The following is a 27,826-nucleotide window of genomic DNA, read 5'->3' as shown; positions in this document are numbered from 1 at the left end:
TCAGCATGGATTCACAAAGGTAAATCATGCTTGACCTGATGGCCTTCCATGATGAGACAACTACCTGGATGGATGAGGGCGGAGCAGTGTGTATTGTCTACCTCAACTTTAACAAGGCTTTTAACACTGCCTCTCACAATGTCCTCATAGGTAAACTCAGGAAGTGTGGACTGGATGAGTGGACAGCAAGGTGGATTGAGAACTGGCTGAATGGCACATGCCAGAGGAACAAAATCAGAAGAAGAGGGTCTAGCTGGAGGCTTGTCACTAGTGGTGTCTGCAAGGGTCACTATTGGCTCCAGAATTGTTTCACTTGTTCATCAGTGACTTGGGGGGAAGGGAGGATGTCTCCTCAGCAAGTTCACTGACAACTCAAAGCTGGGAGGAGCGGCAGATACCACAGAGCCCTTCAGAAGGACCTCAGCAGGTTGGAGAGATGGGCAGAAGGAGCTGTCCAAAGTCCAACAAAGGCAATTGCAGAGTCCTGTGCCTGGGGAAGAATAACCCCCTGCACCAGTCCAGGCTGGAGGCCAAACTGCTGGAAAGCAGCTCTGTGGAGAAGGACCTGTGGGTCCTGGTGGACAACAAGCTGTCCATGAGCCAGCAGTGAGCCCCTGTGGCCAAGAAGGCCAATGGTCTCCTCGGGTGCATTAGGAAGAGCATTGCCAGCAGGTGGAGGGAGGTGATCCTGACCCTCCTGACTCAGCCTGGTGAGGCACGTCTGGAGTGCTGTGTGCAGTTCTGGGCTCCTCAGGACATGAGAGACATGGAGCTCCTGGAGTGGGCTCAGCAGAGGACAACAAAGGTGATCGGAGGACTGGAGTATCTCTTACAAGGAAAGAGAGAGCTGGGCCTGTTCAGCCTTGAGAAGAGACAACTGAGAGGTGACCTCACTAATGTGTATAAATACCTAAAGCAGGGTGCCATGAGGAGGGAGCCAGGCTCTTCTCAATGGTGCCAAGCAATAGGACAAGAGGCAACAGGCAGAGACTGATGCAAGAAAGTTCCACCTGAATATAAGAAAGAACTTCTTTCTGTCAGGGTGACTGAGCACTGGAGAAGTTGTGGAGTCTTCCTCGCTGGAGATAATCAAGAACCATCTGGACACAATCCTGTGCCAGGATTGTGCCCTAGGTGCTCTAGGATGACTCTGCACAGGGAGGTTGGACCTGATAACCCTCTGTGATAATCTCAGCTAGTACATTTACAGCTGCACTTTCAACCACACGTCTTTTTTCTCTGCTTTTGTCTTCTGAGTACTACCTTGATTTGACCTCTGTGCTGTGTGACACTTCTTGTTTTACGTTATTTAAATATAGAAAATCTAGGGTACATTACTGCTTTACCCTTACCATCTCATTTTGTTCTCTCTTCCATATGACTCGTGAGTGTGTATGTTATAATAACTCTATTTCAACTCCTATTACCCTTAGTGCAGCTGTGGGAATCTAGCAGTCAACACCCATGATATCAACACCTACTGAATTCTTAATCAGAAGGATGAAGCCCGAGGAGATCAGTACCTGAGGAGACTAGAATACTCTACTACCTCCATCTTAATAAATAAAGGCAACTTTTCTCTCTCATCACAAAGTGAGAGGAGCCATGTAAAGACACGCACAAGGAAAACAGTGCACTCTTCTTTAAAACCTAAGCATTTGAGTCAGAAGCTGTCTTTTGGGAATGACCTCAGAGATCAAATTTAACTTTGCCCATGGAAAATGTAATTATTTCCCTTATTCTTCTGTAAATATTGTATGATAGTTACAGTTTAATAAATTTCATTCATCAGTTTATACCACTGATCTTATTCATTCACAATTGATTAAAATAGGAGGTGTTTCACAAGTAGCAAAAGAGATGCAACTACTAAAGATATATCACTGCTTTAGTTTATATTTCCCTCAGCACGGCTCACTAGGTCTATAATGTATTTTTCACTCTCTGGTGTTTGCTCAAAGACTCTCAAACACAATATAAATTCCTCTGTTAAACCACACAATTATTTTTACTAATCCATTGAGAATGGCAAAGCTGAAGTGTTTGAACTGAGGCAGCCTGGTACAATAATCTAATAGTTCATTCAAGCAGGTGCAGGAACTATTATGCAAATTTCTACTAACTTCTTTTTTTATGCATGAGCACCTCACATTAATATTCCTCAGGCATAAAATTCATTCCTTTGACAGTTACCACTAACTCACTATAGTCAGTTATCACCAGGGTGGTATCAACCTGTACATGCTGCAAATGGAACATGTTTTCCTAACTACCTTACTTTAAAGGACAGTAGCTGTACAAGGCAACCTGGGTTTAATGCACAGAAGCAATCAAAAGTGGTAGAGTGGTGTCCCAGAGCCATCACCAGCAGAGATTCTTGGAGAGCTAGACCTGAATTTGAAAGCTGCACATTGAAAATTTTTTTCTAAGATAAGCTTCAATGGCCTTCCAAAAAAACTCCACAGAGTTAGTATGAAGATCTACTTCGTAGAGTATGAAGATCATAATTAAATTTTGTGAGGGAAAGTGTGCTTCCTGTTTGCAGTTCATTCTTATTTCATTGAAAATAAACATTAGAAAGAATTTCCAGGCTAATTACAGAAGTTAGGAAGCCTTCATTTAAATCTACAAGACCTGTTTTTTAGAAAAGGTTCCAGCACATATAATGCAATCAGTCTTCCCAGGCTCATAAAGCTGAGGAAGCAGGGTCTGAGAAGATGGCTTTCCCCACTGTGTAAGGTTGTGGGGAGAAAAACCCTCCCACTCATCAAATTTCATAGAATCAACCAGTATGGAGAAGTTCACAGAGCATCTTCCCTTAAATCTTGGTCACACATATTATGAAAATATAATCACCCCTGGCTGGAATAAACTTTATATATACCTAACCACTGAGCATCACTGGTCTGAGTAGACCAATAGAACCTGCCACACTAGTGTCTTATCCACCTACCACATACACTTAATTACAGGGCTCCTGTTAAGCTGCTCTTTGCTGAGTTACAAATACACTTCAGAATTCAGCTCTAGTTGCCAAGAAGAATTTGGTGCTGTATAGAGGCATGAGTGTACCAATAGGTCTTAGCATCCTGAATCTGATGATCTGGAGCTTTCTCCTATGTGCTCTGCCCATGGGACAGGGAGTCCTTAGCATTCAACACTTCCTGAACTTACATTTCAGTCACACCAGCCTCCATCCCCTGTCTCTTGCCCTGCCTCCTGATGTGTTTGGATTGATACTGTACATAGCTTGTCTCCTGAGCCAAACTCTTGTATGTATGTTGTAGGCTTGTCTCTAGTCCTGTCTTTGACAACATTTTCAGATATTCCCATCTGAAATCCCTATGTAGGCATTGGATCTGGTTTCAGACCCCTTTGTAACCAACCTTTCCATCACTGGAGGTCATCTTCCACATCTGGCTCATGTCCTCTTAGGAAACAGTAAGCCTCACTGCTCCCTGACAGGAAGACAGACACTGGATAGTCCTGAGACGGATCTTTTGTCCTCACAAATTGTTCTTTCTAGCATGTTTACAGTAGAAGACTCCAGCAGGAAGCCTAAAATTCATCTCAATACTAAGCCAACAGCTGCACTCCACTGTGGTACACCAACCAACCTTTCCACCATCATAGACATCACATACACAGACACTCCAAATATGAGACCATTCGTTCACAATAGAGACCCTTCTCATCCAGCAGATACCCAACAAAGTGGAGGACAGAACCTTTCACTGCTCTGCACTGGACTGAACACCACCAGCAGAGTCATGCCACTGTCTGGGCTAACAAAAAGTCATAATGCTCACCAAATCCGCCTAAATTGCCTACTTATGCTCCAGAGACAAAAAACAAGTAGGATAATGGCATCTACTGGACACTACTTCCCCAAGCAGCCCCCACTACCCTAGACTACAATATAGCTCCTAGAGACCAGGCTAATATCACAATATATGCTTTTTACCTCTTAGTTATCCATTTCATACTTCTTGAAGCATACAAATTAAATCCAAACTCAGAAATACATTCTTTAAAAGGTGACTTGGAAGATGAATCAGACAAAATTTTCTGTGCTGAGTAGCACGTAATATGAAAATACATCTGTGAACAAACATCAATGTGTTTATTATTAAGACATTTTGAACAATTTTTAATTTACTAAACCATAGTTTTTATTTCAGCAGTGAATGTAATGAGCTGTACTAAACTCAACAGTAGCAAGAGCAAAGGTTTATTAGCTAGTTTACAAAAACTCACAAAACAGGTCAATAGAGACTAAAGATTGTCAGCTGAAACTGTGACTTACAACAATACATCATTACAAAAAATAAATGGGTTTATGGCTTTTATATTTCTGTGCTGCATTTGAGATAAAAATATAATCCAAAAGTAGGAAAGTCTTTCCTGCCTTGCACCATGGGTAGATCTGTGTTATACAGGCATATTCCCATTCTGCCAAAATAGCATTTTATGTATACTGAGTTTGGGTGTAAATGACCTTAATTAGGTTAGGTAGAAATCAGGTCTTGTGTCATAGGAATACAGACCATATATACATGATCTTTATTAAATTAATAAAAGAAATATTCCTTCTGGCAATAGGAGCTAATTCTAGCCTATATGAATAAATGAGTGAACAGCAGAGAGGGATCACCCCCCAGGTATACATTGGAATCCTCTCCATCCCAGTCCTCCCCAAGGAGAGAAGGATCATATCCCAAAGAACAGAATGCCTTTAAAAGTTGTAAATACTTCTTAAGTACTGCTTTACTAGACACACAGTCTCCAGATATGCAAACCCTTGTGTGGGTTCCATTCAGCTCTGTCATTCCAGCATATCTGAAGGGGCTGCTTGGTGCCCAGATCAGGGCCTGAAAGGATTATCACAACTTGTCTCCTGGAGTCATTACATATTGCCATAGTCAAGGCAAGCCTCCCTTAATTTCCCTTGACAGTTCATCATATCCTGACAGCAAAACTCCTCTCTATCAACTTGGAGGCATTTTGTCCTCATCATACATCCTGGACTAGAAGTTTCCAGGATTGAAATGCAAGTGTTCTAGCATTTCATGTTACTTAGGTTTGATTTTATTGCTTAAGATTCTCTTTAGGATTTTATGTAATGCAGCATGTCATTGGTATGACAATTGATATTTTGATGGCATTTTTTGCTCTTTGCTTTGTCTAAAATGAATGAACATTATTTCAATTAAAATTACATTATAGAAAAATAAAGCATAAATAAAGTATGGTTCATGCAAAGCATCATGCTTCTTCTGGTCAAAATATGCAACATTTGCAGCAGCTAAGGTGCATCTCAGAAGTCCCCTCTTTGGACAATTGCATTCCAGTAAAAAATTACAAAAACTATTAATAAATGACCATTGATTGTTTTAGAGTACTACATTTATAAATTAGATATATTCTATCAGAATCCACTGTCATTTGTCACATCTCATTAAACTAGCAGATTTGGTTCTTATCTGAACTTACACAACAATTGTCTCTAAGAAAAGGCAGGTTTGACTAAAAAAGATTGGAAAGTTATTAGAGAACCGATATCACAGCATGTGAATAAGAAAAAGTACTGCACGTGTTTCCAGTGTTGCAACAGATTTCCCCATATATTCTTTGTATTTTATGACATACCAAGTAGTTCAAACAATTTGTCTTTCTGGACAACAGACAAATAGCCAGTCTTTGTTGTTTCTGCCTTTATACACTATTTATTTTGCAATTAAAGGAATAAAACAGACCAGTACTAAAACCTCCTCCTCCCTGCGTTTGCCTTGAGAAACACCTACATTCAAAAAGCCACAAATTCCATTATCCTGTTATTTTATACCAGCACCTGAGCTTCACTGCAAGTGAGAGACAGCAAATCTTTACACTATCATGTCTCACTCTAATGCATGTTGGAACCAAAAAGACTAATCAAAACCAGTTGGAGAAACAGTTGTAACCATGTTAAAAAACTTTGTTTTGTCTGACCAATTCCAGCTAATAAGCCTTTACTTCCTAGAGACTGACTTTTTTTAAAGCTCTACTCAGTGTTCCTTGTTTTTACTGAATTTTAACTGACTTCATTTTAACATGTTCTGAAACATTTAAGGGGGTAGGATGCTCTCTGAATTCACTTCTGTATTGGATTACACAAATCTGTAGGCTTTATTATACTGAACATAGAGAACATGGTCTGGTCATCACCAAAAAACATCTTTCCCATCTTCTAGAAATTGTGATATGACTTTCTGCACATGGGAGTGTAGAAGAAATGTAATATTATTAAGTAATTCCAGCATTCACTGAAATTATTCACAATTTGCATTTTGCCTGACTAATATCAGCAACTTTTCCTACATTTAGAGCTGTCAAACTTCCTCAGGGAAACTGAGCAGTCCAGTACCTGTGTCTTCAAGGATTTTATGGCTAAAATTCTGGTGTCAGAGCCTGAGTTTTAGCAAGAAAAGGATGCAATGGTAGAAGGATTTGCAAAAACAATTCCTCTTTCTTTTTAAGGTTATTGCTGTGTGTTATTGCCTTTGAGAGAAGAGTCGGTGAAAATCTTTTTGGGGGAGAGAGTGAGATACACTTAAGAAATATGGTAATGATTTCTAAAAATGCAAAAAAATATTATTTCATGGCTACAGGTTCCATTATTTATTTAGTAGCTCATCCAATAATTCTTCTAGCCCTGAACAACAGCTTCACTTCAAAAGAAAAACCACAAAAGCATTCAGAAAACCAGTAAGTGCAACATTTTGTGCATGTGCTTGTCAGGGACTGATATCTTGTGTTATTCAGTGTTTGTTTAACAGAATCTTATCAATGATTTAATGGCTGTTTGTTGGGTAGGAATTTTCTAAGAGGAAATGCCACAGTCAAAGACACAGTTTAAAAGAAAAACTGTTGAATGGTAACACAAAAAGGTTGAATTGTATCTTCAGAAACACATTTATACATGCTTGTTCACTTCCACTTACCCATGAAACAGTGCACAGCCAACTCATGTAAGTGTTAACCCCGAAGCATACAGAATTACTCAGTGACATTGTGCAAGAGCCTGAGTAGAACTTGCTTTACCTAAGTGCATGCTCCTCCCAGCCTCTCTGCATATTAGTGCAAGCTTTGGGGAAGAGCTTTTGCATACATTGAAAATGTACCACTGATGTCAAATTTGCTTTTTCAGTTTGTTTTTGAAACAAACAAAACTTCCGTTTGTAATACTTGTGCTTTGGTAACAGTATAATCATGCACAGCAACTTCAGTCCTGCTTTTCACAACTTTACATGTAGACTTTTTTTCACAATGACGTTTTCTCTAAAGCACCAGGCCATTCTTGCCAGAACAGCTTAGACAGTGGTACAGAAAGCAGCTGGGTGTGCAGCACAGAGAAAATCAATATATTAACTTTAGCAGAAGCTACTACCTATCCCTGTTACTTCCAGGAGGATAGGTAGAAAGATAAAACACATCCATAATGCCTTAAATATAGTGGCTCTTCTATCTTCATTTATGGGTATTCATTTTCATTTCCAGGATCCTACTGTGAATGCTTCCAGTGGACTGCACAATGGCTACGGTTTAAATATTTCTTAATCAGAGTTTTTGCTCAGTGTGGGGACACTTGGTTTATTCCCTGGCACTTAGCACCTGCATTAGCTTCCCTGCACATATCCCTACACCTTCCACAGTCTGGGACCTTAGAGTGGATGGAAAACAGTTTGCAGACCTGCACTTGCTATTAGTGTCTTTCTTCTATACACTCATCCTTGAGAAGTGGACTGCCAGGAGACAATCCCCAGGCACAGGGAAGTCTCCTAGAGCACCTAGGAAGGGTCTGAGTAATGAAGATAGACAAGCAAGCTAGGACAGATTCAAGCATAGCTGAATTTCTATTTGCACTTCTCTCCCCTCCCCATGTACTACAGCATTTCAGGATCTGACCTTCAATGAATATAACATACTGGAGAACAACTTCACTAAGGTAGTGATACACACATAGCAACCACAGTTGATATAAGCCCATATGCTTCTATTGAAAAAAGATGATAATGAAACAGCCCTGAGCTGGTCCACAGGCATGATAAAAACTTATCAAATAGATCCTGTCCTATTAGAAACCAAATTCTGTTCAGAATACAAGCCCTTTAGAATGACCACTTGCTCTCTCTGGTGGTACTATGGATCTTGCATAACTACATTCATGCTGCCTTTTGGTCATATTTGCCGTTCAATCTTAGTCACTCCTTGATATTTTGAGAATGTCTCCTTGTCTTCCTGCACAGTCTCAGAGGATGCTGGTTTTCCACTGGACAGTGTGGAACAGACCAAAACTGGATGCACAGAGAATCACACTGATGTGGAAACAGCCACAAGCTCTCCTCCAGAATAATTCAGCAGAAAGAATACAAATTTCTGAATATAGATAGGCCTTATAAATAAAGCAGGAAAGCATTTTCAGTGAGAGAAAAAAATGCTTTTTATACTGGCCAAAACAGTCAGTTTAAGCATCCACAGCTGTTTAAATGCACCTTATAATTTCCCTAGAAATACTGCACACTACATTGATATATACATGAAGGTATTTACATGTGTAGAAGAGCAAATTCCTTTGAGAAGTCACTCTCCATTGCAGCATAAATACTGTACCACTGAGGTGGAAGTTGTTAGTGTTTCTTACCAGTAGGTCAGTCAGCAATTCCATCTGTCTTTTTGACAATTTGTTCACAGCTTCCCAATTCCCTTGCGGTTTCTTGTCCAGTGAAAACCCCTTGGAATGCACCGTGATTGCAGGTTTCTTTTTTTTTTTTCTGTGTTGTGCAAAGGCAAGCTACAGAGCAGAGGGTTTTTTTCCAAAAGGCCAAATGCACATTCCTTCGCAGTTCCTTCCTATCACAGCTGATAAATTCCTGATTCAAGATTCAGATCAGCTCCAGCCCAGTCCCTCAGCTGTGGCTCCGTTTTAAGAGGGGTTAAACTGGCTCACATCCCGTTGGTTTCAATGGGAGACAGAGAGGCCTGGCTCCTCCATGTTACATGGTCCACGTATGGTTTGTATACTAGAGTCAGTTTCTTGTAAAAGATATACTGACAGATATATCCAGTCCTTTTACTTTTAGTGCTTAAATCAAAGAATTAAGGAATGAGGAAAACAGTTTTACTCCATCCTCCATTTCTGTACCCTGTCATATCCTTCCATTCCTTGTTAGCAAAAAGAAGTGTACAAAGCCAAAACAAGAGGAGCCGAGATCCAGGTGTTAAAATTATTCCCTTTATATTGGTGTGCTGAATTCAGCATCCTAAATCTTTATCCAAATAAAAATTCCAAGAATGAAATGACTAGTGAGTGAAATCCTAATAAGTGTGAGTGGGCCAAGGTTTTACCCCTAGAGCTTCTGAATATTCCATTCTCAAAGAGAAAAGGGGAAGTGAATGCATTTTAAAGTATATTTTTAAAATGCCATTTAGAATAGATCCCTGTTCAAAATATTTGCTAAATAATAGAGTGTGTGTTGTTTTAAGCAAACCTCCATTTTTGCTTTAAAAAATATTCTTAATGCTTCAACAGTGTATTACTAAATAAACTGACAAAACATCTCAGAACTAACATAAACGTGCAATTTTAATGCCTTCTAATCACACAAATCAGCACAAGATTTTTGTACTTGTGCATGACCTTCTTCAAATTATTCCTCCATTTTGGCTGAATGAGAATGAGCATGGGCTATTTGATAAAAAACACTAAGTGTGTGAAATGAGGGGCCCTCATCGTTTCTGCCAGACTCCTCTTGACAGAATGATGATAGAAGCATCACATCCCTGGGAGAGTAAATGCAAACTGACAGGAGATGAGCCTTTAGATGTTGAATATAATCTTGAATTGTGCTTGAAGTGTCTTATTATCTTGTCTTTTGATGTCTGAAGGGGTGGCTCATTGTTAGAAAAAGGAAAGCCCTTGCACATCTTTGCCATCTTTAAAAATTGTTTGGCCTTTAACAACTGCTTTTCCAACTAATGTCCATTTCTCCTGACAATAAATATGGCAGGTCGTCAGCAAGTGACAAACAATTTACTTTACATGCCAAGCTTTTATATCTTCTGAGAGCTCATGTGGAAGCATATTTTAAAAAGCCAGGAAATTAGCACCATTACAAATGTTAAAATGGCTGCATGTGTGTAGCTCGCTGCATGATTATTCATTACTGGTACGTTTCTGTTTTAAAGTCCTGTCTTTCCTGTAATCAGACTGCTGTTAAAGTTCTTTATTTATCATTGACTAAAAATAAGTCAATGAAAAATAAAGAGCAAGAAGCAATTTTCTTCTGCTCTAAAAAAAGAAGTATTATAGATAAAGTACATGGGTAATGCATAAAATCATATTTATTAATCATAACAAATCAATATTAGTAGCAGTATGGCACAGTTTACCTGTATTGCAGATCCTCACAATCACATCACTGTTTTTCCACCTTCAAGCAGCTTGACTTTTTTCTTTCTTTTTTTTTTTTTTTCCAACTTAAAAGTTTAATGACGAATCAGATCAATATGATTCCTTAGCAACTAAATCACAGGCACACTAGTTTTTCCTGTCACAGCACCAGTTTTGCGAAAGCAGTCAAGTTCTTTTTTCAGGCCTCCGTCACTCTGAGAATCCATAAGAATTCTCAAATGGATCATAAACTGTTACAGGGTTCAGGTTATTGTATCATTATAAAAACGTATTGATATAGTACAGATGACAAGACATGCAGCTCTTGTGCTAGTAGTATATTACAACCATCTGAATACCATAAGAAATATCAGATATAAACAAAATAAAACAGTCAGCAGTACACTGTCTTTTAGGGAACCCATTTTTATTTTTTTTAAAACTGTTTTAAGCTGGTTTGAAATACCGCAGTTATATGAGCCCACAGAAAAGAGAATACAAAACCAGAAGAATGTTGTATTAAAAATAAATAACGAAAAACCTGACCAGAGCCTAGAGATTGTTTTTTCTTTTTTGCAAGAAAGGGCCTGATTTTTCTCCTTATGATGAATGTTTCACGCCTGAGTTTTCAGACAGAGTATAAAGCAAAACTCTCCTTCATCTCCCTTCCAATAGAACCCCAGACAGCCCAGCTACCACTGCTGGGAGAATGCACCCTGTATTCTAGCACACCAGCCTTTACACCAGGCAGGGTCTGCTGACACATGCAAGCCTGAAATTTGTAAAGTGCTATTCAAAATGCACCAGCATCATTTTACACAAATGAGACAATGGTAATGTGAGAAAGGCCTGACCCCCAAACTCCCCAACCCCTTTGAAGTCCACAAGCCAGAGTCCCGCAAATCCAAAGTTGTTCACTGACTAGCACATCTCATCTGAGTAAACCTTTGCATCATCTGGTCTCTCTTTTATTCATTGCTTCATAAAAGCAAAGAGGTGTGGGGGCTGGGGAGAGCGGGAGCAAAGCCAGACCAGCTGATTGAAAGATTTTTTTTTTTTCTTGTCAGCAACTGTTATGAGAAGGTTCACTGTGCTACATCCACCCAGTTAAAATGAGAAGACTCTGAAAACAATGCATCAAATCCCAGCAAGAGAGCCAGGCAAGAGTTTTCCTTCACACTTTTTATACCAGGAAAAAAAACCAAAACACATGCAGATGCTTTTCTTGCTGGGTATTAAGTTTACTGTGCTTATGACAGTAAAGTATATTCAATTAGTAGCAGAAATAATTTTTATGTTTTCATTTCCTGTCTTCTTTTAGCTGTAAATTCCATTTTTTCTTCAGAAATATTTATGTCTCACAGTCCAAATAATTATGATTTCAGGCAAGGAAGTACAAGAAAGGAGGAGAAATATAAAACCTTTACCTTTACAATCACAGCTGAGTCCAAATATATCTGCCTCATTTCCTTCCCCTCCCTTTAATCTCTGCTAATTTATCTAGTTGTTTTTGTTTTAGTAATAATTACCATTTCTGTTCCTTTTATTTTTAAATTATGATAACCTGCTCTACCTAAAAACTTTCCCACCTTAATGGAAGCTTTACTTACATTACAGCACTGACCTCCCTATGACAGCAGAAGTGGAGTTGAAGAACCTTAGCAATACTCATGGAATACACCTGCACAGCAAAGCAGAGACCTAAAGTAACCCCAGGATTGGTTCCATAATTCATCATTTGTTAAATATGAATGCTGCATAATTATAGAGCACTTGCTCTTTCCTGTCGGTATGTTTCCTTGGCTGATTTTAGCTCCACAACATAAAAAACTGCTGTAGAGGAGTGACTGAGACAGTTTGGGAGGCCCCAAACTGGCTTGCAAGTACCAATAGGATGAATATCCTATTGAAATCTATGGGCTTCTGTGTATGTGATGGTCACCCAAGACCTGTCAGAATCCGGCCTCATGTTTATTCAAATCACTGGGGAAACATAACATCTCTACACCATGTGAATAAATCCTAATTGTATGCAAAAAAAATACAAAAACTACCTCATATAGTATTTGCTCAAGAGATTAGACTGAATGCAAATGATTTTTCTTCCTCTCCAGTTAATATGGTACTATCTCAAGAAATAATTACACATATTTAATAGTACAATATATTAAAGTATGCCTTAAGGTATGTTAACTGAAAAGCAATTCTGGCTTCTTGATTAAACACAGGTTTTTGATCATCCTCTTCAAGGAACAAACTCCCCCAAACATTAAGCTTCAAACAAATCACAGAAGCCTAAAAACCTTGACAGATGGAAGCAAAATGCATTTTGCAACTGCCCATATCACAGCTGTATGTGTTTCCAGCTGTGTGCACACACCAAGGAGCAGAAGAGAGGGGAACAGCTCCAAGCCTGGCTGTAAGGAAGAAGGGAAGACAGGAAAGACGGCACTTTTTGCTTTTACCGATGCTCTGCTTTGCAAGCCTTGGTGTTGGTGGTGAGAATAACAGGCTAGGCTGCATGTCCAATGTGCTGGGGGAGAGGACTTCCTTTCCAGGCTTCTGGAAGGCAAATGAGTGCTAGTGATTCTTTATTCAACAACTTATAACCAAGATTTTAAAATGTGGGACTATGTCAGATAGGAGACTGAGCAAGAAAATTAAAATTATTTAACAGATTCTCTAATGGTCACCAAACCATACAGCCACCATCTGAACTGAAAAGCACAAGGATGTTCCTAAAAGCCAGTATCATAAAAGTTAGTGTTACTGCCATTCTGTTAAAGCCATGCTAGTTTTGAAAGAAGGAATCTTATGACAGACTGCTGTAGAAAATTCTGTTCTTAATGCAAAATAGTCTTTATTACTTATTTGTGTGACATTCAGATCTTCAGTGTAACATGAAATTGTTTTAGGACTCTGAGATTTTTTTTATTGTATTTAAATAATGGATGTCATATTTCAGTCACACTGGCTGTTAATTTATAGACATTACAAATATATATATTTAACTTTTGTAATCACTTTCAAGTAGCGTGATTACTCTGGTTTGTAAAACACAACATTTCCTTAAGATGACTTCAAACTATTCAGAAATTAAAATGATGGTTTACCTTTCTGAAAAAAAAAAAAAAATCTGAGAAGAAAAACAAAATTCCCACTTTCCTAATAGCCTTTTTGTATATTCTAAAATAAAACCAGAAATCCAAATTTCTTTTAGACATAGACAAACAGTAGTTTAGTGTTAAAAAACATGCTTTAGAGCGCAGGGGTGTGCATTGTTCATTGATTTGGAAGATATAGATATCCCTGAAATTTAGAGAACAAACCCAATTTTAGTCTCTCTGAAAACCGCAGATTCTACTTAGCCAGACAGGATGAGGTACTAGTCTTCTCTAGATTACCTCTGCTTTCAAAGTAAAAGGGCTTCTGAGAGCTTCAAAGCAGTATCACAATATAAAGCAGGACATGTCACAATACAAATCTTTCTTTGTTTCATACTGATATTGATTTTGATTTTTAGATGGTGGAAAAGAGAAAAGCAAGACTTTATGTTTAAAAACACCAAGCCATTTACACGGAAAAATAATATTCCTGTTGAAACCTGCAAATTATGACACATTTAATTTTATACTGGTTTTGTCCCTGTTTAGTATTAATTTTCTCATTTCATCATTTGAATGTAGCTGCTACCTGTGAGTTTGCCAGAAATTATTTTGTAACTCGTAAAATAATGTTACTTTGTTAATACTAATGGAAGTACTAGTGGTAGTCATGTAAAAAGTCAGAAAATAAACCATTTGTGGAAGAAATCTTAATATATTTAATATGCAATTAAATCAAAGTACAAAAACTCATAAAGCTGATGCTCCCATCTTTTGACCATCTCTCCCAAAAAAAGGGACCACAGATGATGGATGCAACAGAAGAAAGAGTTTCACAAGGAAAAAGAATTAAAACAAAGAAGAACGTACAAATGACAGAAGGAAAAAAAAAACCTAGGAAGACAACACAAGGAAAACCAAGTGCTACACAGGATATTAAAGAGAAAAATGATCCACAGGAGAATGGCAACTGTTACTATGAGCTACCTACAGCTACCTCTGCCTTTGGATATTTTTAAAAAATTTATTAACCTGACAGCAGGAAACTTTATACATATTGCCCCCGACAGGGTGCCAGTTTGGTATAAGCACTTGCCACCTCTTTGTATAGCATAAAGAAATCAAGAGAGGTGTTAAGTGGTGCCATGTGTACATTTGGGCAAATCTAACTTTGCCTCCATCTGCCTCGCCTGCACATTCTTACAGAGAGCTTGATTAATCATGTGAAGTCCAATAGAAACATACCATTATCCTTCCTTTTCTTTGTACATTTGCTTCCTTCTCAAATGTGCAAGTGTCTGATCTATTATTAATCTCAAAACACAAACTGGCAAGGATCTCAATCAAAGAATCTAAGAGTTCTTTCACAAATTACCTGTTTACTGTCTAGTAGCCAGCAAGTCCCCTTTGAAACCGCAAGGCATTTACGTTGCTTTTAAACAAGTTTGTTGCTATTTTTATGGCTTCAAAGACAGAGAGAAGAAAGATTAATTAAAAATAAACCCTTTGTCATTCAGTCATACCAATTACACGCTAGGATTTAATTATTTTTTCCTTCCTTCTCTAAAATGTTGGTTGTTCTGTATATAAATACAGAGAATCAGACTTCAAGTCTCATTTAAGAAACACATAGGATAACACTTAAAAAAAACCAAAACCATAATTAATTTATACTCAAACCAACTTTTGTTTTTTCTTTGCTGTTTTAAAAAATTGTCTCTTTGTCACAATTCAGGAACAGCTACAAGAGTCTTCTTTATTTCCATACAAGCAAGAGGATTTCTTAGTGTGGCTCCAATACCTGTCTTTCATCAGCCCAATATTGCTTTCATCAAAGGTTAAGGGACCAAAATTCTGGTCTCCTCAGAGCTGGAATATATGTGCTAGCACCAGGACTACCACAGCCTGAGCTACCTGCAATACCTAAGCACAGCGGGAAAGCTGAGCTGAGGATGGATTTTCTATCTTATCATTGCATCATGTTTTGTGTTTAAATAGTCATAACATCTGTTTAGGTTTTAATGGGCATCTACCCCCCATTCACAAGTACATGCCCCACTGACAGAGTAAGAATTCTGCCAAGAAAGCAAACAGCAGCATTATTCAGAGTAATTCAAGCCCCTGTTTGCAAATACCTATTTAAAAATGCTCATGTCAAATATAGCCTTCAGAAATAACAATCACATAGCCAGATCTCTGGGTTCTTTAAGAACTTACTCATTACTTAAGCAAGACATCACTACATTGTTGAAAATGGATTTACAAGCCTGTATGATGACTCAGTCCTATAAACATTCCACTCATTAATGTTTCTCATTGACACAGTCTTTGTAATTAAATAGGGTTCCTAATCCACAGATTATTTGCTTTAAGGAAAGTATCACATTCAAGCACTAGCAGGATCAGTCCTATGGCATGGATAACCGATAGTGTCTTAGAACAAAGCATCCACAACGTGGAAGTTACTGAATAAAATTATGTGAAGAGAAAAGAATCTTTGTATGCAAACGTATCTCAGATGTTATGTCTGGAGCATCTAAAAGAAGGCTCTGACTTCAATATAGAGACCATTTGGGCCATGAACCTTCCTACCAGAACAGAAATATTCACTAGAGCTTTAAAATGCATCAAGAGCAACAAATACGCATTGCTTTCTTCCACAGAAAATTACCAAACCTCAGCAAAGTGTTCCTGATGGGCAGAGATCTTACAGGCCTTTAAAATTTGAGGATATAACCAAACCACTGAGAATCATCCTTAAATACACTGATGAAAGGAAAGCTTGTGGTCTGAAGGCCCCCACAGGCTAGATATACTGTTAAGGATGATAATGTGAGCTTCCTCACAGCAACCTGGCAATGACCTCTGCTCTGACCTGCAGAGACCACTGTCTCAAGAGGTAAAAGACAATTTAGTCCTTTATTCTTTGTAACTGAAATTATTCCAGTGCCATAAATTCTAATCAAGGCAACTCCAATTTAAAAAAAAAAAATAATATATATAATGTATGTTTCTTTAAAGTGTAATACAAGGGATCTACTAGCAAAACATAATCAACCAGAAACACCTTCTGTCTTGTTTCTTTCTCTGCAGCATATACAGGAACACACTGTTCTGAAACATGGAAAACAATGTGGGAAAGGAAAACAAAAACCCAAAGCCAATGCAGAGGTTTGAAAATAAAAACTTGTTTATTTAAATGTGTGCAAATCCATTTAACTCCCATATCCCCATCCATATTTCAAGCATACACGGCATTATGAAAAGATCAAAAGCCCACTAATGAGCCAAAGAAAACCACAGTCATCAGATCCAGCACAAGAAACTTAGGATTTAATTTCACTGGAACAAAACCTTGCCAGCAAGGGAAAAAAAAAAAAAAAAAAAAAAGTTAGCAGTCAATATTTTTCCTGTCCTGCAATAATTAAATAGGAAACACTTTTGCTCCAAAATTAGAGGCTTGGTATTGCCTTGACTATATACTTACAGCTTTATTTATTTTTTGATTTGTAGAACTACAGACTGAATCTCAAAGAAAATTTTTTTATCATACAGTAAAATTAACTTAATATGCAAGTGCATGAACTCCCAGGCTTTTTTTCCATCATCTAATTATGTCACAAATTGCCTTCAATTAAGCATTAATTAAGGACTGGATCTAACTCCAGGAAAGTCCGCCTCAGTCCACAGGGGGTTTTGATGCTTGGATCAGCAACTTCATTCTTCGGATTTTTACCATACTGAGAATTTTATATGTGACATAGCCTTGGTGTCTATACCAACTTTTGAATCTCAACAGTTTATTATACAGCTAAATATGATGGGTGCTTTTTTTCTTCTAAGATGTTGTTTTTTTTCAAAACAATACCTCATCATTTATATTAGAATTGTTTGAAAATGTAGTAAAGAATGACAACTAGGACTAGTTAACTTAGGATCAAATCCCAATGTGTTTATTCAAGTGAAATGACTACTTAACATTAAACAAAGCTTTCTCTAGTAAGACCGATGGCATTTGGCCTGGGCTACTATTTTGAAGGATATTGCAGAGTAAGACAAGTTGATCTGAAAATGACACCACCAGAAAAGTCAAGAGCCATACTCCGTTTCTATGTTATTCAATCACATTCTATGGATAAAATAGGAGATATTACTTCACAAATAATTTTAAATATAAATAACTCACCACAAGATCTCTTACAAAGCAACTTCACCTCATACTGTACAGCAAGACTGTAACCAAAACATTGTAGCTGTGCTAACCCACATTTCAAAACTATATTTTTGAGGTAATGTGTTCCATGACAGATTCCTTTACCAACATTTTGCATCTCATTTTTGACCACTTTTTCTACTCTTTTCTGGTTTCATACAACCTTAGTATCAAAAGTCTTTTGCATGCAGGTATGCAAATTCAAAAGAATCCACCGGTATAAAAGCACAAGTAGAGGATTACAGACTCCTGGACCATGGCACAGCATTTTCTTTCAAAAAGAAAAAAAATTTAAAAATTAAAAAAAAAAGAGAAAAATAAAATTACCACCAGGAGAAAACAATCCAGCAAACAACAGTAAGGTGCAACCCCTCTAATCACAGCTGCTCCTGTCATCACTCACAGGGAACAGCTGCACCACAGTGACAAAGTGCATCTTCTCAGACACCTGTACACCAGCTTTAGGTGGAAGCTATTTCAGATCCTCAGGAACTCATACTTAATGCTGGTATTTCTGAGGCTTAAGATGCTGCAGCATTCATCTGTTTTATCACTGATAGCAAAGCACCCATAAGAGAAACAAAAGTTTAGTGCATCTCTTAAAAAATAAATACAATTAATTGTGCTCCTGCCCTTTCCTCACTGGCAGCAGGGACTGTTACTGAAGAGGTACCATTTTGACAGGTAACAAAAAACCAGATACCCACTGTTTCTATGGCATGCAGTGAAATACCAAAACAAGGAAATCTGAGAACAAGTAGGCGAATTTTAGGAAAAGGTGAGAAAGGCAGGCCTGTGCAGAAATAAACTCATCCATCAAAAGAAGCTAAGCAGAATGTGTCTGGTAAAAGAAAAGAAAGCTCTTCGCATCTCATCATTCACCTCTGTTCACCTATATGAAAATGAGACTCATGACAACAAGACACACAATCATTCCAACTAAATCAGTACATGATTTTCACAAATCCTTAAAAAAAATGAAAAGCAGTAGTGTAGAAAAACTTTGTTCGCTAGGGACCTGTCTAATTCTAAAATACTCCTTCCTCACCTACTTACGAGATTTGGGGAAAATTTTCACACAGCGTGTGTTAAATGTTATATTTGAAAAAGATATTTATTGTCTCTGATTACATGAAAGAAGGTTGAAGGAGAAAGTTGTCATTCTCTAAGCCAACACCTGTCAATATGTTCACAATAATTCAACTTCAGACACTGCAAAGAAAAGTACAAAGTGTGCATTCCTAACATGCTATTCATAACATTAAACAAAGAGAAAAACTATAGGGTGGTGATGTTCCATATTTATGTTATCACAGCTTTAAACACAACTACACTTTATAATTTTTAGTCTTTACTTCAAATCTATCTTAAGGGATGAATCTGTGATGCAAAATCTAATCATCGTTATTTTACATTTGCTCAATTTGATCCTCAAATGTACCTAAATTGCCCCACTACCCTCTATATTTTTGCTATAAAAGTTACTATAATTAATTGACAAGGACTGTTGTTAATAGATCTGTAGCATCTGTCATAATTTCAGCAAAACCGCAATAAATGGTACATAAGTTCATACTCAGGCTGTTTGACTATTTCACTTACTTTTGTTTACTTGGGAACATCTTTTTAGCAGTATAAGGATCAGGCTAACAAACATCTTACATTCACCAATAGAAAAAGCACAATATATGAATTTTTAGCTTTTTCACTAGTGCTTTTAGTGAGATAAATTATATTTTCAGCCCAGAAGGAGACAAGATATGGTTACACATCATTTCTATATCACACACGACAACTCTAATGAAAGTGTCTGTGTATATTTCACTACCACTGTAGAACATCCAAATGACAAGGGCTCAAAAAATATCCTGTCTTTTATTAGAAGACTTGCCTGATCTAAAAACAAACAAACAGACACTTCACTATCTTTAAATTAAAAGCTCATTTTTTGCTTTGTATATGCCTTGCTGTGTTTAATAGATAGATCCTAAACATTTGAACAAATAAAACATATAAACACAGCTGAAGATATTTATATTACTCTAGATAACTGGTAGCCTTTGAATTTTAGACATTATAATTCTTTCCTGGATGAAATGGGCTAAAATAATTATTATATGCTTTTTGAACATTCAAACTGCTAATGGAAATTATGCTTTCCATGGAAACAAAGATTACTAAGAGGGTGCTTAAAAATGGATGTGATATTCAGTAATGGTCATTACCACAATCCAGAAATTAAATTTTGGGGGGGGTTTTAATTATTATTTTTCCCACATCTGTAGCAAAGTTATTTAGTAAAACGTTTTGTGCTGTATCTTTCAGTAATGTGTAAAGAATATTATAATATAAAATCACATGTGTTCTTTTGTTTTAAAAAAAAATCTTGCAGCTCTTATTGTAGGTGGAATACTGAAATCTGAACAGTGCTACAGATTTCCTTGCAGATTATGAAATCAAAAGTTGAATCTTAGAAAATGGGCTCTCACCCTCTCTCCCTTAAAGCTGCATTCCCTTTAAACAAGATCTTTTTCCCTTTGACTTCCACCTATAGAATAATAAAAAAATAAGTAAATGCTCCATTTTTACTAAGGTTTGTCTCAGGTCACAAATAGAAATAATTAAAAGGGATTTCTTCAGGGGTGCAGCCCCTCTAAACCCAAAATGTCACAATGTACCACAGAGTGCTGCTACAGCTCAGACACCTATCAACATCTATCACTCAAGCACGCGCCTCAACAGCTCTGCTCCCTTTTCTGATTAGAGATCAGAGTTGCTTGAGTTGGCTTACAGGGTGTCATCCGTTTGAATGACAGATGTCTGTGTTGGAGTGCCACTCTCACTGCTTTTGTTTTGATTGTGAAATGTTACACTTATCTGGCACAATTTAGACTATTACAAAAAGAATAAAAATTCAAAAGGTAATTTCTCTCTCTACAGGCTCGAGAAGAAATATTTCATTTCTAATTTAAATTCCAAAAACATTAGCTCCACGTGCAATACCCTTGCTAGGCTTTGTTTACTCAGTATGAAGTGTTTTCCACAAGAATCTTTCAGCTCTCTTCAGCCAGATTTATTTTTACCATAAAAAATCATAACTTTTCCGTTTAATCAAGCCTCAGAAAAGGCTAGTAGCATGTGAAAGACACCAGCACCTACCACAATAATTATTAAAGTATTCCAAGAATATCACACACACACAAACACACATTATTTTATGCTAGAGTCCAAGGTTCTAAAAAAACCAGAAAACATCTGCAACTTGCATGAAATACATCCATTGTTAACAAAAGTTTTCAGGACTGATGCTGTCATTCTGGTAACCAGTTGCAATAGGAGCAGAGGACTGTGTGCCTGCATGCTCCAAGCTACTCTTTCCTACTTACAAGAAAATTGAGCGAACAAAAAAAAAAAAAAAGGGGGGGGGGAAAAGGAGAAAAAAAAAAAAAGAGCAGGGGGAGATTGCTCTTCCGGACAACATGGTAGCAGTGAAATGAAATACCTAGACAGACTTACCGAAGAGCTTGCTGGGAGTGTCCTCGCTGTCATTTGATTCCACAGGCGCAAGCAAGGGCTCATTCAGCTCGTTGTCTGAAGTAGCTGCCTTGTCCTCACCTCTCAACTCTGCATTCATTTCACTCCGCAGTGACAGCGAGGGCTTACTGACTTGTCCAGCTATCATTGGATCCTAGGATGGGGGGGAAAAAAGAGTGAGGGGGAAAAAAAGTGGCAGCTTTGGTGTGCGTATACTCTCTCTTCCACTCCCTCTCTCTCTCACACACACACATACACACACACACTCTCTCTCTCTCTTATCTCTGGCTGCTCCTGCTGTTATTGCTGGCTGCAGTCAAGTGAAGAGCTATTACAGATCCAATGAGTTTTCCATTACTCCCCACCCTATTAAAGCTCAACTAGCATGTGAGAGATTCAGGATGCTTTGGAGAAAAACTTCTATGAAAGCAACATAACCAACACAGCATTAATTGTGGGATGTGCTTTTTTTGTGTGTGTGTTTTTACACCTCACCCTGTCCTTAGCATAGTAAGAGAAGAAATTCCTATATGCTCCGATACCACAGAAGAGGAGCCCCCTGTGAGTGCTCCATAGTGATTTAAAGAGGTATCCTCAGCTGTATAACATAAACAAAATCAAATACACAGTTTCTAGCATTCCAGCATTGCTACGAAAACACACAGCATCAAATAGCCATTTCATTACATACTTTTAACAGAGATACAGTTTTCTTCTAACTGGTCCTGTCGTTGGGATACTATGCTCCGAAAGTCCATAAAGACACAAACACACATTTTTCTTTTAAAAATAAAAAGCACAGAAACCATTTTCTAAAAGATAAAATTAGTGAAGATACTTACACATACAGTTTGCAATTATTCTTGTGTTCGCAACATTATATCCCCCATAAAACATTACACACATATATACACACATCTAAATTTTTCCTTGATGATCAGAATCTGTTTCATCTTCTGCTCATTGAGGACGTTTGGGGGTCAGGCACTATTTCCAAGCACACTCAGTTATTCCGTATGCAAAACAATAAGCATAATATCATGACAGCACAGAAAGCAGAGTAAAAAAAAAACTAAAAAAAAATAAAAAGAACAAGTGACCTTGTTGCTCTCTCTAGCAGCTATTTATTGCAAAGTTCATGCCTAAATGGTTCTTATGCAGAGAACAGGTGACCAGCGAGCATGTAGGTTGGCTAGCATGTTCCCTCTGTCCCGTCCTCACATTGGTCGATGTTTGCCTGTGGGTTTTTTAATGTATTCATGTCTGAAAAGTGAATTTGATATGACACATGATAATCTATGAAAATGTTAATCAATACAAATAGTTTAAGCTGTCATCAAATGCACTTCTTTAGTCAATACTCATATTGCCGAAAACAATGTCACTGTCACCAGGGCTTAATTTGCACAGCACTTAAATATTGGACTCTGTGCATCAATGCACTCCTCTTCAAATACTGTAGGTAAACACATTTTCTCCCTATTTAAGGCTGAAGCACTCAGCACGCATTTAGTTGAGCCGAATCCTCCCTTTTGAATACCTTGATAGGTCCACTGGAGGGCAAAATTAATACTTAATTGAATCTCACAGTCATCAAAATAATCAATACTTTTTTATTATTTATTCTTTACAGTCTGTTGACTGTTTCAAACCTCTGAGGGAATGGTGGAAAGGATTCATGGCTTTGAAACACTGTCATTTAACAAGGTAATTTTCAGTGGGGCATTAGGGGTTGTGAAACATATAATAAAACAAAAATGGTGGCTTATAATAGGAAGAAAGAAAAGAATTATATTTCTGCCATCTAACAAAACAGGATAAATAAAAAAAGCAAGTGCAAGCAGGAGAGGGAGAAAGGAGGGGGAGAGGGAAAGAAAGACTGGCTTTTGAAGGGTTTTATCATATCAAGAGCAGAGCTGAGCTTTCATAATGCTGACATTTCTCATTCTGACAATCCTAAACAAGTGGAAAGGATGAGATCGCAGATATCATCTTTCATCACATTCCCCAGCTTAAGAACCAACATGACAGCTTCTCTTCCCTTTACACTGTTAATTACTAAATAAAATACTGCTCTCTGTCAGCATTAGATTATTGCAGATAGCAACCACAAACATTACTCCATTGTTTTGTTTTGCCTTTTTTAAAACCAGTGATACCTACCTTGAACTCTTCAGAAAATAAATTAGGCTTGTGTCTACATATTGTAAATATATGAAGCATAATCAATTTAATCAATTTGGTCAATCCATGTTATTGTCAGGCTAAATTGCTGGCAATTTATTAACATTTCATTTACTGTATTTATTAGGCAGCAACAACCTGAACATTTCTTAGGTGTTTCTTCAGAGGAAACAAAAAACAACAGATTTCTTTTGCAGACACTGTAAAAAACTCTGACTTGTTTTGCCTCATAGTGCACTATGGACAGTCATTTACTGAGGAAAAAAATTTGTTTGCTTTCATATACTAAATAATGTATTTTAGCAGGTTTTGCAGCTAAAGGTCATTGTGAACACAAACAGCATTGTTTCATTCTGTGCTGCTGCTCTCAATTTCAGCTATTCCAAACTAACATCAAGATTTGTTACTAACATCCCTAACAAATATGAATCAAGACAAAATTTGACCCTTTGATCAAAATAGTTTGGGGAGGGAACTAATCATGTCCACAGAGAAAAACTCCTGATTTGAGGATTAACAGAAATTTAATGGATTTAATGGAATCTGTTGGATTCTAGATTAAGTCTAAGTTGCCAAATTCTGAAGTTGAATATATGAAAAATGGGAGGAAGAATAATATGGGGAATGTGACAGCACTGGGAGAAACCTCAGCCCTTCGATGACAGTAAATTCACAGCAACTACAACAGAGCCAGGATTTTATTTTATTATGTATATCAATAATTTGGCCTCATCTAGAGTACTTTGTTCTGTTCTGGTTAGCCCATCTAAGAAAGATACAGCACAAAAAGATGCTGTAAGAATGATAAACTGATTGAAAGGACAGTGCTTCCAGAAAAGTGTGACTAAGAATGAGCATGATCAAAGGATACAAGAAAATAAACAACAGAAAGAAAATGTGGATCAGAAACTATTCACCCTAACTCATCTGAGGAGAAAAGGTGTTTCCACTGAAATGGGAAAAAAATCACAAATCTAATAATAATAAATTATACTTTTCCAAACAGTAGGTGGTGGAAAACCTGTGGAACTCATTGCTGCAAGGTATTACTGAGACCTGCACTGCAGTAAACATCAACATAGTCACTCACGTGGCTAGGCATAGTCTTAGCAGTGAATTTAAAACAGTTTTGCAAACACACAGGCAAGGACTATAAAAAGTGAAATAGCATAAACTGCTGCCCCCTCCCTCAGGCAACACAGAACCTGTAGTTAACCCCCAGGGTAGCTCTCTCTGTCAGGTGGTCAATGAACAACAACTTTCTCTATAAGCAGACGGATTAGATACTGTCCAAATTTCTAGTCTACATGAAGACTAAATAAATCATTTAAACAATGACTTAAGGAAAGGTATGTTTCCTTGAAAAACATATTAAAAATTGGACATTTTTAAACTTCAGATTATCTCCAGGCCTTCAATTGCTTTCTGTGCTTGAAAACATGTCTGTTCTGCAGTGAATTATGCATGATTAAAAACTATTGTTTTTGCAAAACACCTAATAAATTGTAATTCTAGTGCACAGCAAGTGGCCTAGTCTCCAAAATCCCTTAGTGATCAAAGGGATTTTTCCTACATCCCTAATGGCCTCCCTAAAAAAACTTCTGGAGTACTTGCTACAACAGCTGCAGGCCCAGCAGCCCTCTCCTCCTCTTCTGCCCACCTACAAGTCCATCCCAGGGAGGACCCACAGCTCTGGAGAGGATGCATTGAGGCAAGGAATTGCATATGCATCCTTAGTAGCTAATACTGTCAGGATCTGTTCTTCTGCACTGGATGTCTGTGGGCTTGACACTCAGCATTTGCTTTTTGGAAGGTGCTGTAGGTCAGATTACACTTTGCACTGTAACACAGGCTCTTCTGTTCGCTGACAGCCACACAAAAGTTTCAGCTTTTCATATGCAAAACTGAAAAGTCTAAGAATGCATAAAACCAGCAAGATGACCTTTGTCAAAAGTGTTTATATGCTTTAAGTAAGAGGCAAGGGCACATAATGCTTCAGAAATTCAGGGTTCAATTTATGGGAGAACTAAGGAATCACCATCTCCTTATTCAAAATAGAACTGTATATACCACACATGTAGTGACAAATTATACACACATCTCTTGCAGATACTCCTATAACTTGTCATCTATTTCTTGTCCAACTAACACTCGTACTTCCAGACTTGCCTGTTTCCTATGAGATTTCCCTGACAGCCTTGTGCTGCAAGTGGTCCTCCCTGCTGTGTGTCTCCCTTAAGGGGTGGCTTATACCTCTTGTAATTCATTTACAGTATCTGCTGCACCACTCTTCAGCTCTACCACTCCCTGATGGTTTAAACTGGCTGTTGGGCTTAATTTAATAGTAAGAATCCTGTGGGTTTGCAAATGCAAATTACAGCTCTGGTAACACACCCTTTTCTAAAAGCTAAAACCTTTACTTTTTTTCTGATCTGAAGGACGCTACAAAGTACAGGAGAACATTTATCACTCTGTTAAAAGCTTTGCCTTAGCACTTTAAGGGTAAAGGTGCAGTTTCTAAGCAAAACTATTTAGTAATCAAAGACAGCTTTTAAAAGAAACTGTATAGGGTTTGTGTCAAACATGCCCTAGGCAGAAGTCTAAAAATGAATTACTTTCTTCCCTAATGTAGGACTTGGGTGATAATAGAGCTTTATAAAGGCTTCATGTACTGATTTAGCCACTGGTCTAAATTTTGTACTTACTGCACCATAAACATTGTTGCTCTGAATGTAATTACTTTCTAAATTCTAGTTCAGAGAAAAAGTAAGACCCTCTGTTTGCTTTTTATTTTGCCCTTAGTTTGAAGTTAATTTGCACAGACTTTTGCCCCCCCTACCTTAGAAGTATTAGAAATCAATTTTCTGCTTTTCTTCAAAACATGAAATAAATCCTGCCCAAACCCCCACCCCCAAGCATGATATTGCACTGACTTCTCTTTGGGACATACACATTGAATTTGTTTGAGAGCAAACATAAAAATTCTACTTATAAACATAAAATTTACATTGTTTAATTACTTACTATTCTAATGACTGCACTAAAAATTTGTTCAAATTGTAGCTTTTTAAATTTTTTGATCAAGACAGAACACGATCACAAACTTGGATAAAGCTGTTCTAAGATGTGCCTTAGCTTAGTTTTTGTGTGAGGAATACATTAAAAGAAAAGGATTTTTTTTTGTAAATACCAGTGAAATTTAGGATTGCCTTCTCCCTTGTTCTTCTTATGAAAAAGTTTTCTTCCTTCATCTTATTGCTTCTAGAGATATTCTTTTTTTTTTTTCTATAAATATAGATCTCTTATAGACAACCTTCTTTGATTCTTTCTTCTTTTAACATTGTTTTATCTGCTGTCACTAATGTGCTGATATTTCCATCCCAGTCTATCCATAGACTGGTTTATGCAAACTACTTTGAATCAACCTTTTGTCCCCTGCTAGCCTCTGACCATTTCTACCTGCTGGCTCTTATTTCCCTGGAAAAGTTAAGGGAAAAATCTCATTTTCTTCACAGCCACTTGAACCACCACCTTTGGATGGATGCTTATAAGCAAAACAAACAAGCTGATACATGACCATTGATCTCTCATGGCTACTTTGATCTTGAACTTCTATTTACGTTTTTATGTCTCTTACCTGTATTACTCATATTCAATTTACTAAAATCTTCTGTATTACTTCTCCTTTCTCTTAGAGCAAAAAGCTGATATATTATCAACTCATCTCACTATGAATATTATGACCCAAAACAGTCTCTGCTTTTCTTCATCTAGAATTGTTTATATTTTCCTCATTAAATTCTCTGTAGCAGAAAAAGTTTTTCTTTTCTCCCTTTTCTAAAGACTAATATGGCTTTGGACATTTTGTCTTACCAGTGGTATTCATTTTCACACATAGCATTCAGGTTTCAGTTAAAAAAGAGTTTTCTAGTTAAAAAATAATGTGGCTCATTTACAAATCAGTGCTTAGTTATACACATTTTATTAATAGTACTGAAATATAACAATTTAGTTTGGAAAGTCAGAAAAATTATCACTGCCCATGGTGCTTTCTTTCACAGATATTTTCTTCTCCAGTTAAGCAGTAATGTTAGGATTGTCTCCTTCATTTATTTACTTCATTTTAAGTTCTGAGGAAACTGAAGTGGTTGCTGCTAATTAGAATAGCATAGCACTGACTGAAAAAATAAGGTTTACAGAAATTTATGGTGATTTTAATTGTTGCTTCAGGAATCTTAAAATATAATTAATTTTATTTCTTTTTTAAACTTAATTTTCAGTGGCAATGACCCTTGAATTGCTGTGACTTGAGATTGAGGTACTACAATGTGTTTTCAAATCATACCAGAAAATCCCTCA

At 37.3% G+C, this 27,826-nt stretch overlaps 1 protein-coding gene across 3 annotated transcripts in view; it reads right to left on the bottom strand.

The window, feature by feature from the left end:
- Positions 1-27,826, bottom strand: part of POU6F2 (POU class 6 homeobox 2) — a 308,170-nt gene that overhangs the window by 224,927 nt on the left and 55,417 nt on the right. For 2 of the 3 annotated variants that reach the window (XM_088060564.1, XM_088060566.1), the window contains exon 1: positions 21,266-21,431. In XM_088060564.1, coding sequence (XP_087916690.1) covers positions 21,266-21,431 — 166 coding nt within the window. Of the gene's footprint in view, positions 1-21,265; positions 21,438-27,826 lie in introns of those variants that run through there. The other variant, XM_088060556.1, reaches the window with a different exon arrangement.

The sequence above is a fragment of the Pseudopodoces humilis genome, chromosome 1, assembly GCF_049639895.1.
Source record: "Pseudopodoces humilis isolate 2021_Gansu_Grassland_sample_001 chromosome 1, ASM4963989v1, whole genome shotgun sequence".
Classification (NCBI taxonomy): Eukaryota; Metazoa; Chordata; class Aves; order Passeriformes; family Paridae; genus Pseudopodoces; species Pseudopodoces humilis.
The sequence above is the reverse complement of the archived record's forward strand: the minus strand, read 5'-3'. Positions and strand labels throughout refer to the sequence as shown.